Genomic DNA, 20,629 nt, shown 5'->3' on the forward strand with positions numbered 1-20,629 from the left:
AACCCAGAGTTACTTACACACGCAGGTATCAATGCACTGCACTAAATTTTTGAGGATTTGCTTACAGTCCTACTGACATCATTATTCTTTCAGCGCATGCTTAAGTGACAGCCTAGAAACATTCCTCCTAGCTGAGACCATTTCTTGCTGTGATTTGGAAATACAACTCACTGAAAAATCACTCAGCAAAATACTGAGAAGCAGCTCCTGTCCCCAGATGACTCCTGTTTCTTGCTGACTCCACAGAACTGAGTGAGCTAAACAGGAAAACACACTCTTGTTGCAGTGTTTCTCATTGGTTTCCCAAAGATTGGCCTGGTAGAGTTGACTTAAGATAAGGAAAACATGGATCAAACAAAACAAACGTTTTGATGCACATGAGTCATCACAACAGGACTACGAAGGCACTAGCACAGCAGTGGCCTTGCACAGTGCAATCTGTGGTGATTACAGCTCTTTGTGCTGAGGGCACTGGCCAACACAACCATGTGGTTCCCCTGTTCCTGTCGAGTACTGCTGATTTTACTCTACTTGCCAGAACTGGCCCCAACCATTAGTTTGGTTCAAGCAGCAAAAGAAAGGCACTTCTGTCTCAGAGGAATACAGGGAATGGAAAGAGCAACACCTGAAATAGGGGGGAACACAACCAGTGAGGAGAACACAGGGCACTGGGAGCAAAAGGCAGTGGGGGACTTCAGAACAAACAGCAATATGGCAACAGCTTCCCACTACTTAAAGCTCTGGCTGTTCATCACATTTGTTGAAACACTAGAAGGAATGCAGTATGCCTTAATTTAGGCTGACACAGTAGCACATACCAGCACCTTTCCATGGAAGCTACAAGCAGGCAACACACATTCTACAGAGATCAACTGTGACACGCGAATTCAGTGCTCTGAAGCACCTGTAGCTTTTTGATAGTGCCAAAAGCAAGCAGCTAACCTTTGGTCAGTAAGGCAGCCAGTGTGACCCTGCCATCATGCAAACAGGAAAATTCTAGTGCAGAACGCACGAGTTCAAATGTGTTGTATTTAACCCTGATCCCAAGCCACTGGGTGAACCATTACTCCCCTCATTGTATCAGAAAAATATGCACGTTTTCCTAGCTAACAGCAGGACACTGCCAGCATGCTTCCAATACACTGCAAAGTTTGGATAGCATCCTCCCTGACCCGCTCTCCTGGAGTATGTGGTCTTCAGCTGTATCCACACAGCACATGTGAAAGTTTTGTTAACTATACAGAAGATCAACTAAGACTTTTTTTCTGGAAGGAAATCTTACCTACAGCCTTCTCTGCAACTAAATCCTGCATTACCACCACATCTCCCATATTATACATACATAAAACAGTTTATCATGGAGTTTTCAAGGTCCCATTTTCCAGCAGTAACAAGGTTAAAAACAAGATATTAACACCTAGAGGAAAAACACGTTTCTGAAGAGCTTCAGGAAGCATCAGAATGATGGATTCTGCTTCAATGGAGGATTCTACTTTCCTGAGCACCACTTGATGATGTTTCCCAGGGGCACTGGGAAAGGAATGTGCATTCTTTCCTTTCTGGGCTACTTTATAAGTTCCCAGGCTTTATCTCTATTCTGCAATGGAAAGGAACTGGAGGGAGACAGAAGGGCTCTTCCCTGAAACTTTCTCACTGGAATATGTTGCAGTAGGCATGCTGTAAGCCATGACACCTCAAAACAGTTTCCAGAACACTGAAACAATACATGCACTTATTTCTGTTTTCTTTCTATTGATACAACATCAAGGCCAGAACAGAACTAACTCACAGTGCCTGCGTCACACAGGAAAACCAGGCTGAGTCTCTTAAGAGAGGAAGGATCAGATTCCCTTTAAGTATGTAGGCACCTGAAGACCACGACATGTGTCACTGGATTTTTGAGAGTACAGTGGTGAGCTAGTTGCCAGTTCACTGCAAACAAGATGCACTTCAGCTTTAAAAAACAGAATAGCAACAACTGGAAAACACACTGAGAATGCAAAGCTTGCATTTTTGTCAACGTTCAGACTAGACACAAGGAACCTCACTGATTTTTCTTACAATTAAATGGGCTGTGAAATGAAACTGCTTTTCATTGCAGTCCTGGAAATCAAACTACACATATGTTGCTTACAAAAGCTCTAATAATTTCATGCTTGTGCATAACTAAGCTTACGTTCTCAGTATCAGTAACAAAGAACACAAGCTATTCTACACCAAATATTCAGCACATAGGAAAATACCACATACATGAAATAACTGGGTGGTACTCTAACCACAGAGAGTACCTGTAAGAAGAGATCCTCAGTGAAATGCTTCCTATGTTACAGAAGAGGCTCACTACGTATCACTGATCGTACTGCACAATAAGCAGCACTACTTTCACACAAAGCCACGTGTTTTACATTCTCTCTTGGTCTGTTAAGTTAAAAATCTCAGAGAGAGAAGAACAGTGTAAACTAAAGTTCTGTCAGGAAAAACGATATTTGTTTTTATTTTATTGATCGAAGAGGCTAACACATTTTACTGCAACCTTATTGCTTCCAACCCAATGCACCTCCTCCTACTGGAATAAATTCAATATCCTATTTACCTTAAAGAAACTTCCTCTTTTGTCCCGGCAATGAGCTTTCATCGTCAAAGACGACATCGTCCCTGGGAAGACTCCAGTGAATGCCTTGAACTCCTAGAAGTAGAGACATTTTTAATGGTTAGTCCAGTCTGAAGGAAATTCCTTCCTACGCCACAGAAAGGATCACAGCAAACCTTCTGCCAAAACCCTTTCTGTCAATAACAGTGCCAGGACCCCTATATACCCTTCTCGTCTCTTATAGTTCCATGGATTGCTTCAAAAAGAGCTGTTCGAAGCTTCATGTTTCTTTCCTCTCTTCACAGCTGATCCTGTAGTTCTGAATAGACTGTAATGTGCTCACTAAAGAAGAATGCTAAAACATAACGATTGCTTTGTTTGTTTGCTCGACCTCAGCCTGAAGCACAAACAGAACAAGATAATAGACGTGAGTACAATCCACTCTCAAGTATTAAAGTATTAGCAGGGCTGGAAAGAAAGAAAGAATCACCTAACAGAGAGAAAAGACATTACCATAAGTTAGAACACCCCCAAAACCCTGTCTGAGGTTATTAAAATGAAATTAAATCCTCTTAAGAGTTCTGCCCAAAACAGAACCTGAAGGTGCAGCTAGGAATAAGCTGTTTTTCCATCATAGAATGAGACAAAGAATCATAGAATGGCCTGGGTTGAATAGGAGCACAGTGCTCATCCAGTTCCAACCCCCTGCTCTGTGCAGGTCGCCAACCAGCAGCCCAGGCTGCCCAGAGCCACATCCAGCCTGGCCTTGAATGCCTGCAGGGATGGGGCATCCACAGCCTCCTTGGGCAGCCTGTTCCAGTGCCTCACCACCCTGTGTGAAAAACTTCCTCCTAAAAGGAGGTAAATATCATTTACACTGAATGAATGGTTTAATATCCTGAAGAATACTGTAATATGTAAGCAGACCATACACACACAGTCAGAAATATGCAGATAACTTCCACTCAATTTGGAGAGTTTCTCTCAAATCACAACTAATTCACACCAGTAACACGTAAACAAACTTGCCAATAAAATAGGAGACAAGTTGCACATTTATGAAATCTTTCTACAATTTTCAACAGTGAGCTCATAATTGCATTTAAACATCCTGCTCTTACCCATACTCACTTTCCATGCTGAAGTTATTCACTCAATGACAACACCAAAATCAACTTCACAGAGAAGAGGATAGTGGGTACAGATTTCAAACAAGCTATACTATCACAGAATCACAGCTTGGAAGCAACTTGAAGAGATCATCAGGTCTAAAACCCTGCTAAAGAAGATACCCTACAATAGGTCACAAAGGTGAGCTTCCAGATGGCTCTTGAATATCCCCATAGAAGGAGACTCCACCACCCCTCTGGGCAGCCTGTTCCAGTGCTCTGTCACCCCTATTGTAAAGAAGTTCCTCTGCAAATTAGTATGGAATTCCCCATGTTCACTTTTTAGGCCAATACTCCTTGTCCTGTCACTACACACCACTGAGAAGAGCCTGGCCTCATCCATTTGCTCATCCATTATGAGCAACATCATATAGTTGCATTTGCAAATCTATTTTCAATCATTAGTCAACTCCCATTTGCAAGAAATCACCCCTTCATAAGTTTGTTTGTTTTTTAAGTTTAACCACAAGAATGTCTACATGCAGTTCTATTACAAAAATAAGACCACACTGAGATTTCTGCATTCCTCTCATGTCTAAATAAAGGTTTTTAAAGGTTCCACGCTCAAACATACAGAACAATGCAAGAATACAAACTCAACATTCTCCCTTCAAAGAATAGTACACCTCTAGGCCAGAAGAGAGAAGGCCTCAAAGAAGACAGCTGATCTTGCTTATGAAAGGTTTTGAGCCTCTGTGCTTTACTACTGATGTTACTCCTGCAATGTTATTACCATCTGTATGGCCGTAACTGTGAGCCTCAGCCACGCTCAAGGCCTTTCTCAGCTCTCTATAGGGCAGGTGAATTAATCCATGCTTAAATTGACATTACAGTCAGGTAAGTTGACTTGTGTCCTTCATATACAGAAGGGGAAAACTGCAAATGTGCTAAGTCCTAAACTCAATGACAACAATTTTGCCAGAGAATAGCCTCACAAACCAGAAGTTAGACTGGGTTAAACCCACACGATGGCATAAGAGAGAGCTCTTCCACTGCAGCAAACAAAAGAGAAAGCGCACAGAATAACACAGTATCTCATTTACTCTCCCAACTAATCAGAAAACCACAGCCCTTCTCTCAACAGTTTCAGCACTTTTACAAGCCCCAAAGAAGCTGACCCCCTAGCCCTCTCCCACCTCACAAGGCACATCCAAAAACAACTGCAGAAAAGCAGACCTCTTGCCAAGAGGCTTCTCTACACAGCATTCTGCTTCTCACATCTCTGCAGATCCAGAACAGCCCGACACAATAACTGCCCTGAAGTTGTATTCGTTGGGCCCTGGCACTACGAGGAGACACCTCCTTGCTGGGATGGGAAACACGGCAGAGCACGTCTGCTTCACTATGTGCCTGAGACAAGCGCCTTCTCTTCCTATGGTTTAAAAGTGGAGGCAGAATCTAAATAGATTTGCTTAGCCAGTGCCTTGGGGAGCACTCAGAAACCCATCTGAAAATGTCATCAAGCCGCAGGAGCCACGTCACAGTACGATTTACGTGACCTTTAGGCTAGCTGTTGGGAAGGCAGCATTTTCTGCGTTTGTTTAAGCTGTCAGTGCTGCACCCACTGAGCAAGCCCTGCTGCTCCTCACTGCCAAGGGCAGCAGGTGCTGGCCCTGAGGCCTGCCAGCTTTCTACCAAGGAGCACTGGCTTCTGCAGCTAATTCAGGACAAAGCTCGCGTGTCCCAACAACGAGACAGGGCAGGGGAAAGGAATGACTTGTCTGCTCGGCTAATTCCTCAGAAATACAATGCTATAAACAGCATCTCTCCGGTAATGCTGATGCCCACACAAGCTGTATGAGTCTTTCATCTTTCTTTCTGTGTCTTCTCCTCCTGCTTTTCGCTTACACAGGAATGCCAGAGCACCATTTGGGTGCCTGAATGTAGTTGGGCTTTCTGACTTGTCCAAACAGCTCCTACCTTGCTCCCTCACGTGCGATTTTATTTGGTATTTTATCCATGGTTACACTTAACCTCCCTACATTTGATTGACACTCAGGATCCTTTCTTCCTTTCAGCTACTCTACTGCCCAGACAACGCTCATGGTTTAATTCTCTCAACCTAAACTTGCTTTTCCAAGACAATGTATTCTATTTTCTTTAGTTGATGTCATAGCAAAGATGAGACAGCCTATATTGCTCCCCGGAGCCAGAAAGAAAAGGAATCTTGGGACTTCAAGTCCCCACCTGCTATAAAATTATGAGGGTTGGAAAAGACCACTAAGACCATCTAGTCTACCCATCAACCCATCACCACCATACCCACTACCCATGTCCCTCAGTGCCATTCCCACCTGCTCCCCCAGATCAGTTTCCTAAGTTTCCCAACTGTACCGACTCTTAACTACAACATTTGATCTCTGGGACAACCCAATTAGATCCCACATAGGAGGAGAATCCCTGTTTGCAAGCACTGACAGAGGGAAGGCTCTGGTAATGCCATCACTGTCATCCTCTTCCTGTGCCATTCCCAAATTGAAAGAGCACCCGCTGACTTTGCTTTCTCTTCTCCTAACCTACAAAGCATGCCAGCAAACATCCAACATGAATACTGGAAGAACTTTCTCCCAGTAGGTGCATGCTTATATCTGCTTTATGTACATATCAGAAGTGGGTGGACCAGGGAACAGAGAGGTATCAAAGCAGATTCCTCAATCCCTTGTAGGCACTTCGTACACTTGAGTCCAGGAGCTTACAACAGCCTGGAAGAGTTGGCCAAGTCATTTTACCCACAATAAAAAAAATCAAGGGAACACTCTTAAATTTCATTTTGATGTCCTGTTACGTGCCTAAAAAGTAAATTTTCAACAACAAGATATCTTAAAAAAAAAAAAAAAATACCACTTTTACAATTATATGGGCACCATTTTGAATGAGGGTTGTTCCAGTCATATTTAAGCAGCTAACCTTGTTATTTTATTTTTTCCCCATGTTTCTTGATGAATTTTTCACTAGGAAGCAACACAGGTATCATCACTCATCTAGTTCACAAAAATCTCAAATGAAACATTCAAAAGTGGGTTGCTATGACCCAACTGCTCCAACCAAAGTGAGCAACAGCAAACTCCGAAGACCAAATTGATGTTTCTGAAACGTCTTCCCTAAATTCATCAACGGGATACACATTCTTGTGCTGTAAACACAAACTTTCCTAATGAAAACTGGCTGCCCCCACTCATTCTGTTCGTAAAAGGCATACAACCAATTGGGCACAGAAAACTTGTCAGTGTGAGAAGAATAACACTCCCTTATAGCTGTCAGTGTAGTCGCTGTTTTCCGCTTCCAGTAGCAGGACAGAGACTGAAATATCAGTCTACCTACTACCTCACAACAGGAAACACTAGAAACAGGAAGATATGTATGGCATGCTTCGTAAGCATGTGACAGCCTACAGTGAATTACCACAGAATCAAACTATAATGGCAACTTACATAGTATTAAAAAAGTTAGGAATTAAGACAGTCACAATTTCAGCGAAGCCATTTGCTGAGTTATAAGATTCACATATATGTGACTCTTCCACCGGCCTATAAAATGAGGAAGACTGTTTCTAAATCACAATCCTATGCCTGAGAATACACTAAGAGAGATCTGCAGAACCTCAGTTGGCCACTAAATATAAGCAGCCTCACGCATTTTGCTTTCCTGTTCTCTTAGTGCATTTGTGCTTCCTCACAGAGAGGGCTGCATTCATTTACGACCCACAAAGCTCTGGTTTGTCTAATTACTCTGACCTTATCTGGCTCTTGGCAAAATCAACCTTTTCCTTTTGAAAGTATTTCCTTTGAGAAGTTAACTGAAAGCCTTCTTCCAAGGACACACAGATATGTCGAGCACAGTATTGCTTTGAAAATCTATCAAATAAGAGCCTCAGTCTGAAAGCTATCGCTGGTGCCAGGATTTTGCAGACCTCTCCACTCAAACATTGCATTGTGTTAGCACAGCTGTATCCACAAGCAAAAAAAAAGTGAGGGGATTATGCAAAAAGGATTCTAACTTCCATCATTCTTGTGACTGCAGAAAGGGTTTTCAGTCATTTCTTCTTTCAGATAGCGCAAGAGCACATTATTTGTGCTCGTATGTAACAAACAGCACATAGAGAGAAAACGACAAGTCAGTATCCATGGAGCATCATTTTTCATTCTGTCATTTTAATTAAAGTGGTTTGGAGAAAAAAGCCAGAAATAACAAACATTCCCTGATTAACCTTTTGCTTCTGTCCAAGTAATGTCCGTAATGAATGTAAAAAAAAATAAAATAAATAGATCTTCATCATACGGCATCATAGAATGGCCTGGGTTGAAAAGGAGCACAATGCTCATCCAGTTCCAACCCCCTGCTGTGTGCAGGGTCACCAACCAGCAGCCCAGGCTGCCCAGAGCCACATCCAGCCTGGCCTTGAATGCCTGCAGGGATGGGGCATCCACAGCCTCCTTGGGCAGCCTGTTCCAGTGCCTCACCACCCTCTGTGTGAAAAACTTCCTCCTCATATCCAACCTAAACCTCCCATCTCAGTTTAAAACCATTCCCCCTTGTCCTATCACTATCCACCCTTGTAAACAGCTCTAAAGTAGACATGTAGGCAGAAGAGCTGTGAGTGACCTCTTGCAGTACTTTCTAGGAAGCAATGCTCTGTGGGAAACCAAAGAGGAAGCAGAAGTACACAACGCTCCCATCACCAGTGAACGATGCTTACAGCTCCATGACCTGCATCTCACAATGCACTTTGCAAAATTCAAGGTACAATACCTCCAATGAATATTCTCATCTTGGTTGAAGTTGTATACGTTAATGGATTGGCCTCAGCAAGTTACAACTCTTCAGGCGAAGAAAAAGAATACATGAAGTAGTTGGAGGAAAGAAGCAGAATTAAATGATCTGCAAACATTTTAGTCTGTGAAACAAGGCTCATTCACATCACAAGTGCTGACATATCACTTTGCTACATCACACATCTTTATTCTTAAGTTTAAATTCTTGGTATAGGTAGAACAAAGCACTGTATATCCCAACAGCAATAATTGTTCCTCTCAGGCAATTAACAGCACAAGGCAATTGCATTATAAAAAGCAGCTTCCTCAGCAGGGCTGTCTTGCCTTTGGCTCTGTTTTGTTCAAGCTCCATACCAGGACAGGCACTCAGGGAGTTTACATACACAACAAGATTTACAGAAGAGCAGCCAAGTCACAGACTTCACTGTGGCTCTGTTTCACTGTGCTATAAGCCAGTAAGTATCAGCAACTGCTTCAGGAATTCCAATTTGGACTGCCTCGGATACACAGGGGCTGTCAGCCAGTGCATGCATCAGGGTCTGTTAAATTGTTCTAACCCAAAATGGAAACAGCCACTGCCAAATTTATAAACTGATCTTTCTACATCTGGTTTCAGCTAGTCATCACTCCTGCCCCAACCAAGTTCTTTGCCTGCAGGATTATTTTTTCCCTTTGATTCGAGGTCCTGCTCATTGGCAGCCTTTTAAGATACGACAGGAAAAAGAGGAATGACTTTGAACTTGTTTCAGCACAGCACTCTCAGGAGAGGGTTTATGTCCCACTAGATTTTGGATACATCCACTGTCTCACAGCTGTCTGCCCACTTATCTACGCTGAAGGCAAATGCACAAAGGAGAGCACCTGAAAACTCCATTGGAAAAGCACTCCTGCTTTGATCTGACAGCTCCCGCTGAAACAGACACTGTATCACTCTTTCCAATAGGAGCCACAGTTGGGCAAACACCAAATCCCTCAGCAAAGCCAACCCTTCAGCTCAGCTGAACATGGCATACTATCAAGAGGATTGTGTTTGTTGGTAGCGCTGTCTCTTTGCTTCCCCTCCAAACAGTTTCCTCACCCTCCTCTCTTCCAGCAGACAACCTCTTCCTGCTTGCTCCCATGGCATACTTTCCACATTACTGAAAAGGAATAAAAACCAAAGTCATTTCCTTTGGCACAACACTTAACAGTGAAGGATACTACCATACCTCTTACAAAAGAACAATTGTATGTTGACACATTTGTGTCTTGTTCTGCTTGTAGACATGGCAGAGAAATACATTTAAAGACCAGCTTAAAAACCTTTCAGAAGGTTTACAGTAATCCCAAATTTCCTGGCCTATCTTAGAAAACTAGAATTTCTTGCAGTATCTCAGTAATTTCCATGTTATTCCTGCCAGAAAGAGGAAACACTACAAGCAAGAACATTCAGAAATGTTTTCAAACCTGCAGACAAGGACTGCTCCGAAAGCCTCCTATTTTATGATGTTGGTGGTATGGCAGTAGAAGCTGAACCTTGCCACTAACAACCCACTATATGTTGTTGCCATGTGGCAGATGGCAGCGGAGACACAGCCTGAGAAAATAACGACTGAGAAAATAATGAGTTACTACAGCATTAACTGCTTTTTGAATCCCTCCTTTACAAAGCTGCTGCTATCAACAACCAGCTCCCTGCTCACATCTTCAAAGACAGCATCTCGTCCATCAACTCAGCTGGAACAAACCTGTTCAATAGTTTGCAGGCAGTTGTGTTCAGGTCCCCTTCATCCCCACTCACTGCTAAGAATGCTGCAGGGTTCGAAAGGTTCATGACTTTCAATTCTACATCCTCTCAGTTCTGCAGAGGGACAACTAATGGCCTCCTTTATGGTCCAGGCAAGGCATCACCATGTGTGACACAAATACTGTCCTCTTTTGTCCCTGTATCAGGAGTACAGTGCCCTGTGACATGATGCTCCCAAGGCCATAATCTCTGCACCAGGACCCCTAGCACAATATGCAACCTTACAGGCACAAACAGTTCAGGGGTTTATTTTGCTTATTATCAGTCTGGTGTTCAGCTTCAGAAATATACAGTTACAAGTTCAGCCTGCCTGGGGTTCCTGCAGCTCACACCCATGGTGTTAACACATTCTCTACCTCTTCAGGCATTTCAGATTGAGGAGACCACTCCTTTAGCAAAGACCTGCACCTCCACAGCCTTATAACTCATTTAGTAGATCCAAAGATCTACTAAATCTAGATCTAGACTGGATGTTGTGTTGAGGGACATGGTTTAGTGGGAGCTATTGGCGATAGGTGAACGGTTGGACTGGATGATCTTTTAGGTCTTTTCCAACCTTGGTGATTCTATGATTCTCCGCCTAAAAGTGATTTGTCTCCATATTTTCCCACTCAAAGGCAAAGATCACCTGGCATGCCAGATCCAGAGATAACACCATTTTGGATAGATCCACCATGGATCTAACACCATTTACCACCTCTGCTGCTCTGTTAGAGCCTTCAGCGAACATTTGTTACTACCAGATGTATTTCCTGTGTGACCTGATTAATTGCGCTCAGATATTTTCTAACCTGTATCCCTTCCCGTTTGGCTTCTTGACGGGGTAGTACAGTACAGCTGTATTACTTGTGGATTGCTTATCTTTGCACCCCTGCCTAGCCTCTAGTTTAACTGGATTCTGCTTCTGCCTTACTGCTTTAGCTCCAGGTTTCAAACTGCTGGGTCCCACTGCCTGCCTCCTGCTATTGGACTTCAATCCTCTCCCTCCCTCTCACCACAAACTCAAAATCTATCTCATCCATGCTTGGTCTCCTCTGCCCCAGATTTGAACCAGCTTCACTCCTCTGTATTTCTCCTCCTCTGATACTTAATGCATGTTTAACCTATGCTGCAGAGTGGAGTTTCTGATTATCCTTTTCTAAGAACACGAATGGAAGATCTTTTGGTACAAGTTCACAATATTTTCGCAATGCTGTATCATATCTCACTTCCAAACAAATCAACATACAGCACTTCACCCCATTTTCTCTCCCTTCTTCAAAACAACATTAATTCTTTAAAACATACAACGGCCAGCTGTGATTACAATATTCCACCAGTTGTCTTTTGGATCCCCTCCTACCTCCTTCCAACACTTCGGCAAGCAACCCAGAGAAGACCTCCCCAGCCTCCTTCCTCCCGCTCAGAAAGGCTCAGTGCCCATTAGAAAAGTAATATCATACACATAGGACACACACAAAGACAGTGACTTAGCACAGACTAACAACAATAACCAGATGAGACACCAGGGACTCAGACCCTTCAGCCTTCTCCCATAATGGTTGCCCAAAAGGGACTCAAAACCCCCTCTCTCTGCACATTGCTCACGTGCTTCTGCTGCACTTCAGGCATCCTCATTAGCGTTAACAACCCCAGCTGTTCATTACTGACTTACCAAACAGTGTATTGATTACTCAGAGACAACTTGCACATCTGACAAACCACAGGTCAGAAACCAACACAGACCTATCCAAGTCAACTTACATTTTACACTTCCCATTTTTGTTATATTCTCCTCTTTTGTTATAAGCTTAGGGAGATAACCAAGGAGTTAACCCCAGTAACAAAACAACATCAATGGTAACTAACTGTAGGGATTAGTCCAATTTTCAGGCCATTTTTCCTGGACTCCCAAGACAATGGCCCACCAAAGGTTACAATACTCAGTTAAATTTCTTCTTGGTATAAGGGTATCCTTCCACATCCCTCTAATGAGATAACACACAGCCCAGTGGTGTCACCCGTAATTAACAAAGAGCTCTTATGCCTTATGTCTCACCCCACCAGGATCCTAACGTGAGCTGATTAGAGTCCACGCCAGACCACTTCCCAGTCATTCCAGCCTTTTGGCTGAGGACAAATCTCTAAATATTCCTCTTCAGCCTTACTTTCTGCGCTTACATATACACCATTATTTCCACCTCATCACATTTCAGCCCTTATGAAGGAAGAAGATTCCTTCACCTGCATTTTTAAGGCCTTGCCAAAAATGGACACCAACGTTCTTAAAGCTGCAACTGAAATACACAGGAAAAGCAACCTCACAGCACCATGGAAGGAATAATTACCCAATTTTATTTGTCAGATGGATCAATCCTACACTCTTACCTGAGTCTGACAACAGAAGCACAACTTCTCCATACTGCCAAATGCACAAGTCACACTTCAAACAGCGTGTGCCCCAATGAAAAGTAGCAAAATGTGGTTTCTTTCAGTCATAATGTAATAGCTCTTTATGACTGCACTTGTATCAGTGATCTGCTTCATAGATTTTTTTTTGGTAAGAAAATAATTGTTTTGCAATTGCAAGCAACTTTTTTTTTTTTTTTTTTAATTTGGAAATAGCTTGCAAAGATTTTTCTTTATCTCTGTAGTTAAAAGAAGCAAACCATTGTTTGAGAGCTACCTAATGCCTAAGAAGCTACATACAATCATAGAACCATTAAAGTCAGAAAAGACCACTAAGATCATCTAGTCCAACCATCAACCTATCACCACCACACCCAGTAAACCATGCTCCACAGTATTTTAGGAGAATCAGTACAAAAATCTCCCTCAGTGTCCACAAGCATCGGAATGAAGTTGAGTACAGAGTTCACTTAACAGTAAACAAGAAGAATCAACACGAATCCCATCCATCACTGAGCATATCTGTTATTCCAAAGTCTACCTAAAAGCTTGTACTGTTCACCTTGAGACTGCTGAATACAAATGCCCAAAGCATGTTTTGCTGAGCCCCTCAACTCCAGCACAGCATAAAACGCTGAGACGACTGGCTGGAGAACAAGCAGCACTACCTTAATCCGGTGTTGACCTTACATTCATCTTCTGCACGGACCATAGAGCTTGAGTTTGCATGTCAAGAACCACGCCAGCACATCAAGGAGCTGCACAATTACACATCCCAAGACAAGCACCCACAGGATACTGCTGGCAGTGCTAGGCACAAGGGGCCTCGCACAACTACGTATTAGTCAGCAAGGTCAGCCACCTCAACACTACAAGTTGCATCAACAGAGTGACAGCCTTCCTTGTTTCCAGGTTGTCACCCTGACCCGACCTCTGGAGGCCACTTCAACATCTTTCCCTCCCTGCAAGACGTTACAAAGGTGCGTTCCTCCCTTTCACCACACCCTTTAACACATAAGAAATAATGACATCAATTACAAAGCACGCTCCAAGTTGCTCCACATCTTTTCTTTGTTTGGAGTAGTTGTTCTCATTAGGTTTGGTGGCTTTTTTTTTTTTGAAGAAAGGAATGATTTGATTTTGAAACAAACAAACAAAACAAGAGAAAAAGACTTCAATTTCTTAAGGTTCACGTGTCTTCCTTCTCCAACGTATTCTTACTTCCCATCATTTAGAAATTATTACATTTATATAAGAAAGCATGAAATCAAAAAGTACCCTATCAGCTTAAATGATTAATAAGCAAATTTTTTAACTTTGCATTTATCAACAAATGACAAATATCTAAGGGTAACATCTCCACGTGTAGAAGACTAAACTCCAAACACTAAAAGATCTGTTCTACTTTCGGAGCTACACATCAGCAAGGTCAAAAAACATTTGGAGGTCCACTGTCCATGGGGAAAACATATACAAAAATGTGAGATATTCACATATCAATAACTTCAAAAGAAAGAGCATAAATCGAACACTATTTTCCCCTCTGAAACAAGTAGGCTAAGTTGGTCAGCCAGTGCAAATCTGCAGAAATCCTTGGATCTTAAAAGGACCAATTTTCACCATCCCAGCAATACTGAATTGAGCCAGGTCGACCAAAGCAACTGACTTGAGAGGACTTGAGCTATCTGCTCTGGGTTTCTTTTTGGTTGAAGAACAATTGCACATCACTGCTCCACTGCACCTGCACACCACAGACATTACTGTCTTCATTGGCACTCTTTACTGACTTTTGCAGAAGGCTGTGGACTGCTGAAACCAGTCCTTCTAGTAGAACCAGCGCATGTACAAACTACGAAGTTGAGAACTAAGGAGACAATGTATTTATTTGCACTGTTCCCTGTACTTCCTGTGCAAACATGGCAGATAGCAAAATATTTTTGCCTATGCCCGAGTTTTCAGTGACCAAACTTAGTTAGGATCTGGCAATGAATGGATGTGCTGAAGGTTTGTATCAATGGTTGTCCTGGCTTCAGGAGTAAACCCAATGATGAACAGGGTTTCCCCCCCAGAGACTTCTCACCTTTGATGCTGTTAAGAACCAGTGCTGCTGACCTGTATTGTGGAGAGAGAAAGTTACTGCCAAGCTTGGAACGCTTAGTTTGCTTTGGTTTCTTTCCAGCTCTGTACAAAGTGAACCATGTCTATGAATCAGTTCACTGTTGTACAAGCATGCCAACACTGCAAACAGGATAAGCCCTCCAGCACAGCGATCTCACAACTTATGCTCTGAAATAGTCTTAGTCACTTTATTTTCCCCATACAACCGAACTACATCTTACAGGGGGAACTGGGCTAAGGAAGTCATTTGGGAGATTCTTCTTCTTGTCAGACAAGGGAGTTTCAGATACTCAGTATTCAGAATCTACTGTTTCTAAATATACGTTTACCAATACAATGCAAGAGAAACCAAACACGACGTTCTATTCTGATAAACGTTTTATTGTTTCCTCTTTTGTCCAACTTCTTCACAGTAGAATAAATTAGATTGAAAACAAAAAGGTTACCACAGATGCCAAGGAAACCCTGGAAACTCAAAGCTGAAGTCTATTGAAATACCTGCCTGCTAACTTCACTCCTCTTCCTTTCTTTGCGTACACACAGTGAGACTGACAATGTTTGCCTCGACAAGTTTCCTGGCTTGGCTTTCAGTCTACACAATTTCCAAGTCACGTAACCACAGGTTATCCTTCCTGCCCTTGTGTTGCTTCTCGTGATCCTCCTTCAGAGAACAATTGCTTTACCTAACCTCTCCCTGCATGTTTTTCCTCTGATAAGCACCGTGGGCACTTCCTTCATCTCAGTGCTTCTTCCCCTGCCAACTTGCAATTCATCAACAGTCCATGATTACTGCTGGTTCCTGGCTCTCTTCCCTTCATCCATCAGTGGCTCTCACTTCGCATTCTGCTTGTCCTGACCAGCCTCAGCATCTCCTACCCCAGCCCCAACACCCAACTCACCCTCTACTGAAGCTGAACTCCCAGGGATGAATTCTATCACTCTGGCAGCTTTCTTCTCTGCATCCCTAAGTTTTCCACTCACCAACACAGTTCTCTTCATTTTTCTTTTTTTGCAGTCTTTGCTACTCCTTTCTCCCTAGTATCTGCATAAGGTTTCCAGAAAGAAAGATGTATCATACAAGACATCATCAAAATCCTACATTTTCCACAAGTTTGAGCAGCCTGCCCTCTTCCCTCAACAACACACTTGTATTGAAAAGGTGGTCCAAGAGGACAACCCCAACAACTCACCTAGCTGCTTCCCTCAAGTCCCTCAAAACACTGGGATATTCACTCCCCTGTATAAAGAGCAAGAAATCAATGCAGCAGCCACCTACTGTCTCTTAAAGCAGAGAGATGTCAAGCCTCTCCCATGCTGCCTTCATCTAGACAAGGAAGATGAAAGGCATGTCTTCTCTCTAGATTTTGGGATAAGCAGCTTTACCTCCTCTATCTTGCCCAGTTTTGATCCCCCATGGCTACAGGGAAGATGATCACCCCCCAGCTTTGCTTCTCCAGCAACAGCAGCACCCACACTGAGACCTACTCCATTACCTAAGTTGCTCTCTCCCTGCTGGATTTGAGTTCACAGGAACTGCTAGGGGAACTCCTAAAGAGGGAAGTGTGGGTGTTTAATTTTCCACTCTTTGCTTGCTTGAGTAAACATTTTGTTTTCTCTCTTCTCTCCCCTGGGACAAAGAGTTTCGAAATAAGTGCTTTAGAAGAAAATAAGCCTCATTCAGTGGAATGAGGTTAAAGTACGAACAAGAGACTGCTCTAAACTAAAACACCATGGTGATCCCACAAGTTTGGGGTTTGTGTCACATGTATAGCTTGGCAAAGCATTTGTTATCATCACATTCTTGTATTTCTAACCCGGATCAAATGCAATCAAACCCAAAATGAAGCATGACAAAGCATCTTCTAGCTTTAATCCCTACTGACACTCGTACCGGAAGATCCCAGTGACTGCTAGCAACAAACATCCATAATTGCTGTGCATAAGAAGCTGAGGTTAAGTATACAGGAATATGTTCACTCGCCTTCCTCTAACAAACACAAATAATTTGAGTAAGATAGTTAACAGAAATAAATAGTAATTCTCTTTCTGGAGACAGTAGGAAGACTGCTAATAGGTGACAACAGTTTTTGAGGTTATGTACCAGTTAGCGTGGCATTATTTTCTTGCTTCTGTACCTGGTGCCAGTTATTTCTGTACAGCTTCTTTGCATCAGTTCTGCACAGTGGAAAAAAAAAAAAAAAACAACAAAAAAAAAAAGGAATCAAGCCTACTACCTGCTCTTAAAACAATCATCAAGTTCATTTCTCCCAGTTCCTCTGTACCTCATCTATCACATTCTCTCCACAGACACAAACCCACACTGCTGGGGAGTTGTGCATCTCTACAGTAACTTGACCTGCTGCAGCTGAGCTATCTAACCCTGAAACTTATTATTTCTTCCCCACTCTGCATTTCTTCCAAAACCACAGCACCGAAATGCTAATCAAGGAGAAAGTGAACATCCTTCTTTTCCAATCTTCCTTTTACAGCTGCAGCGTGTAAGGTCACTACTCCCACCAAGTTCTGCAATTTCTCTTATTTGCAAGGTTCTCACTGCAGAAGGAAACTGCACCACATTCAGCACAAAACTAGTTATCATCCTCCCTCTAAAGACAAGAATCAAGCACACTCCATTTCCTTCCCCAGGGCCCACATACAGGACAACTGGAGTTCCACAGAAAGATCTGGCCAAGGCCAAAACATCCATTTGGTGATGAGCACACAGCTCGAGATCAGAAATGCCTAAGCCTGGTGCTGGTTCACTCTCCCCATCCTCTCCATCACCAGCCCAGAGGGGCGGCTGCATTCAGCTGGGCTTCCTGACGCCCCTATCTAGGGGGCAAGCAGGAACAAAGCTCTTTTACTTTCCTTTGCAGCCTGAAGCATAACAGAGCAGCTGTTGCCAGCTGCTGGCCTGAGCGCATTCAGCTCACAGTTCTCTCACTTACTCTTAGCTCAGAGCATTAGAATCATCTCCCCCCACCCCTTTTTCCTTTCAGCTAAAAGTTATATTCTACAGAATGTCACTGCAGTGGTCCATCTTCTGGGGAATCTACTGTTCAGCAATGCATAGTGCAAAAAGATCCAGACCGTAACCCAGCCTTAAGTTTATTACCACACTTGTGGGCAAATCACTTTGCACTGATTTTATTTCTCCCTCTGTGCTTTGCGAAATCTACCTGTGCTGTCAGCCTAAGCACTCCACCATTGTTTCTCCATGCAGCACCAGAATCCATGTGCTACCAGCACTGCAGAACTTAGCAGCAACAGCTATTTGTTGGAACTCTGCACATCCAGTGAACTTTTGACAACTTTTCCTTGTTAATCTCTTGATCAGAAATGCATTCCAAGCCCACGAGCAGCTTCAAACAGCTGCCATGCTTCTTAGCAGCTCGCCACAAGAAAGGCCTCTCTCCCCCCAGCCTCCTTAAACATGAATTCCAGAGGAAACACACCTATCCTTGCACACACACATTTCACACCCACTAACAAATTATGCTGACACCACCACACCATGCCCAGGCCTGGAGCAGTTCAGTTTGCTGTTTCATGACCAACCAAGGCTAGAACTTGGAGACTACCCATGGAAACTGTAACTTTGCCAGTTTCCAGCAACTCGTGACATTTATCTGTAGCCCTGGGAGGTTCAGCATTTAAAAAACTAAATTAAAATCATCATTTATGTGCAATAGGAGTTAGCCCACACATTCACAACACAGACCCATAGACTCTTAGCATGCCAAAGTGGCACTGACTCCAGTACAGATATTTTAGGGGTAGTTAAGGGAAACCCTTAATCCAAACCCAACAGAGAATGGTTTAAGGTCTTGCTGGGGTTAATGACTGAAGAACAAGGAAGAGAAGCTGGCCCAGTAACGAGTTTAAGGAGCCAAGCAAATAATCATATTGTCTCCAATTAAAAGCTGGCATACTTGGAGAAGAGAAAACTCCGGGGAGACCTCATTGTGGCCTTCCAGTACTTGAAGGAAGCAAATAACAAGAGGGGGAACGGCTATTTATGAGGGTGGATAGTGATAGGACAAGGGGGAATGGTTTTAAACTGAGACAGGGGAAGTTTCGGTTAGATAATAGGAGGAAGTTTTTCACACAGGGTGGTGAGGCACTGGAACAGGCTGCCCAAGGAGGCTGTGGATGCCCCATCCCTGCAGGCATTCAAGGCCAGGCTGGATGTGGCTCTGGGCAGCCTGGGCTGCTGGTTGGCGACCTGCACAGAGCAGGGGGTTGGAACTGGATGAGCATTGTGCTCCTTTTCAAGGCCGTTCTGTGATTCTATGATACTTCATACAAAGCTTTCAGCTGATAACCAGTCGTCTACTGCAGCCAGCAGATAACATATGAGTAGAAGCAAAGAATTCCACCAAACAATCAAGAAGTTTCTCTAAAGGCAAGAACAGCTTTTAGCCTAGGATCAGCACCTAGTCAAGTGTATTGCTGATCCCTGCCCATATAACCCTTTTCTCTTCTTAACAGAACTCTCAAGAAAAATACTGGTATGTGTGACATATCAGTATCCCAGGAAGCTTCTTTCTGCAATTAAGTACATTATACACGACTATTAGCTTAAATAATAGCTTTTCAGTTAAAAAAAAAAACAAAACAAAACAAAACAAAAAAAACCCACAAGACAGAGTCATACACACATCTCTTTTAATGGTCTTCAAGTTCAAGCTTAAGAGATTGGTAATAATCACACTTCCAACACTGATGCAGCACTACAGACTAGCAGACAGTGGGGTGGAAATATAATGCAGTAGATGACCAGAGCAGAACCAACAGAACAGTATCCTTTACTCTACTAGAAGATGCAATTCCTGTTCAAAAATCCTTTCCTGAGTTTGCTGAGCACATTGATAATAAAGCACAGGAACCAGCACAGGAGATCTTGGGAATCAAGCTTACTGACTGATGCTGCAGACCATTCTATACCTAGAAATAAAACATCTAAATGTCATGTACAATTTAAAAGGTCTGCATGGTTTGTTTTCTGGCTGTACTCTCAGAGTTCTGTCCCCAGACCCAACCAAAGCCTGTCCTGAATGCAGAAACCTCTCGATGGAGGACTACTTATCTCTTTCCTAAACGACAGCCTCCACAAAAACAACTGGTGATGCCATCTCAAGACAAAAAACAGCTTGGAAGAGCTCTCAGACCAAATATCCTGGTCCAGCAGAGGGATGTATATAACCCTCATTAAATACAAACATGGATACTGCTGGAAGTTTTCAAGTTTCGATGCCCCAGTCAAGACACTTCTATTAAAATTACATGATTCTAAGCAGCAAATAGTCAACATTTCTGCTGCAGTATCAAAGCCCACCATTCTTCTGCTGAATGTTCATCTAACAGTTTAAAGGCCAAAGCTAAAGGTGGAAAAATCCAATTCCTATTAGTAAATAGGATTTCGGGAGAACTCCTAGCAAACAAGATGACCATAAACAGGATTTGAGACTGCCAAACTCACAGCTGGTTTTTAAGAGCTGTTACATACCCCAGTCTCTACTGGTATTGCTGCAACTCAGAACAAATAAGGCTTTACAGAAGTCAAGGACAGTGTATACAACCTGGAAGACACAGTGGCTTCTTTTTCCTTCATCTGCTTAAACTCTTACTGCAGTGTTAAGGGCGAAATGCAATCTGTTGTTCTATGCTGCATTAGAGCTCATTGAAAGAATTGCATCAATTAGGAAAAGTATGAATGGAGAAAAACTGATGGACCATTCATAGCTAAAATTGTAGAGTATGCACAGCTGGCTGAATGGAAAGTTAACCGAGCACAAGCTGAGCC

The 20,629-nt window shown here is 43.0% G+C and overlaps 1 protein-coding gene across 3 annotated transcripts in view; it reads right to left on the reverse strand.

Annotated features, from left to right (window-relative positions):
* Nucleotides 1–20,629, reverse strand: part of RIN2 (Ras and Rab interactor 2) — a 59,365-nt gene that overhangs the window by 33,515 nt on the left and 5,221 nt on the right. For all 3 annotated transcript variants that reach the window (XM_042878371.1, XM_042878356.1, XM_042878366.1), the window contains one exon: nt 2,594–2,686. In XM_042878371.1, coding sequence (XP_042734305.1) covers nt 2,594–2,650 — 57 coding nt within the window. In that variant the 5' untranslated portion in view covers nt 2,651–2,686. The remainder of the gene's footprint in view (nt 1–2,593; nt 2,687–20,629) is intronic.

The sequence above is a fragment of the Lagopus leucura genome, unplaced genomic scaffold (genome assembly GCF_019238085.1).
Source record: "Lagopus leucura isolate 7727_CA_CO unplaced genomic scaffold, USGS_WTPT01 Super-Scaffold_73, whole genome shotgun sequence".
Taxonomy (NCBI): Eukaryota; Metazoa; Chordata; class Aves; order Galliformes; family Phasianidae; genus Lagopus; species Lagopus leucura.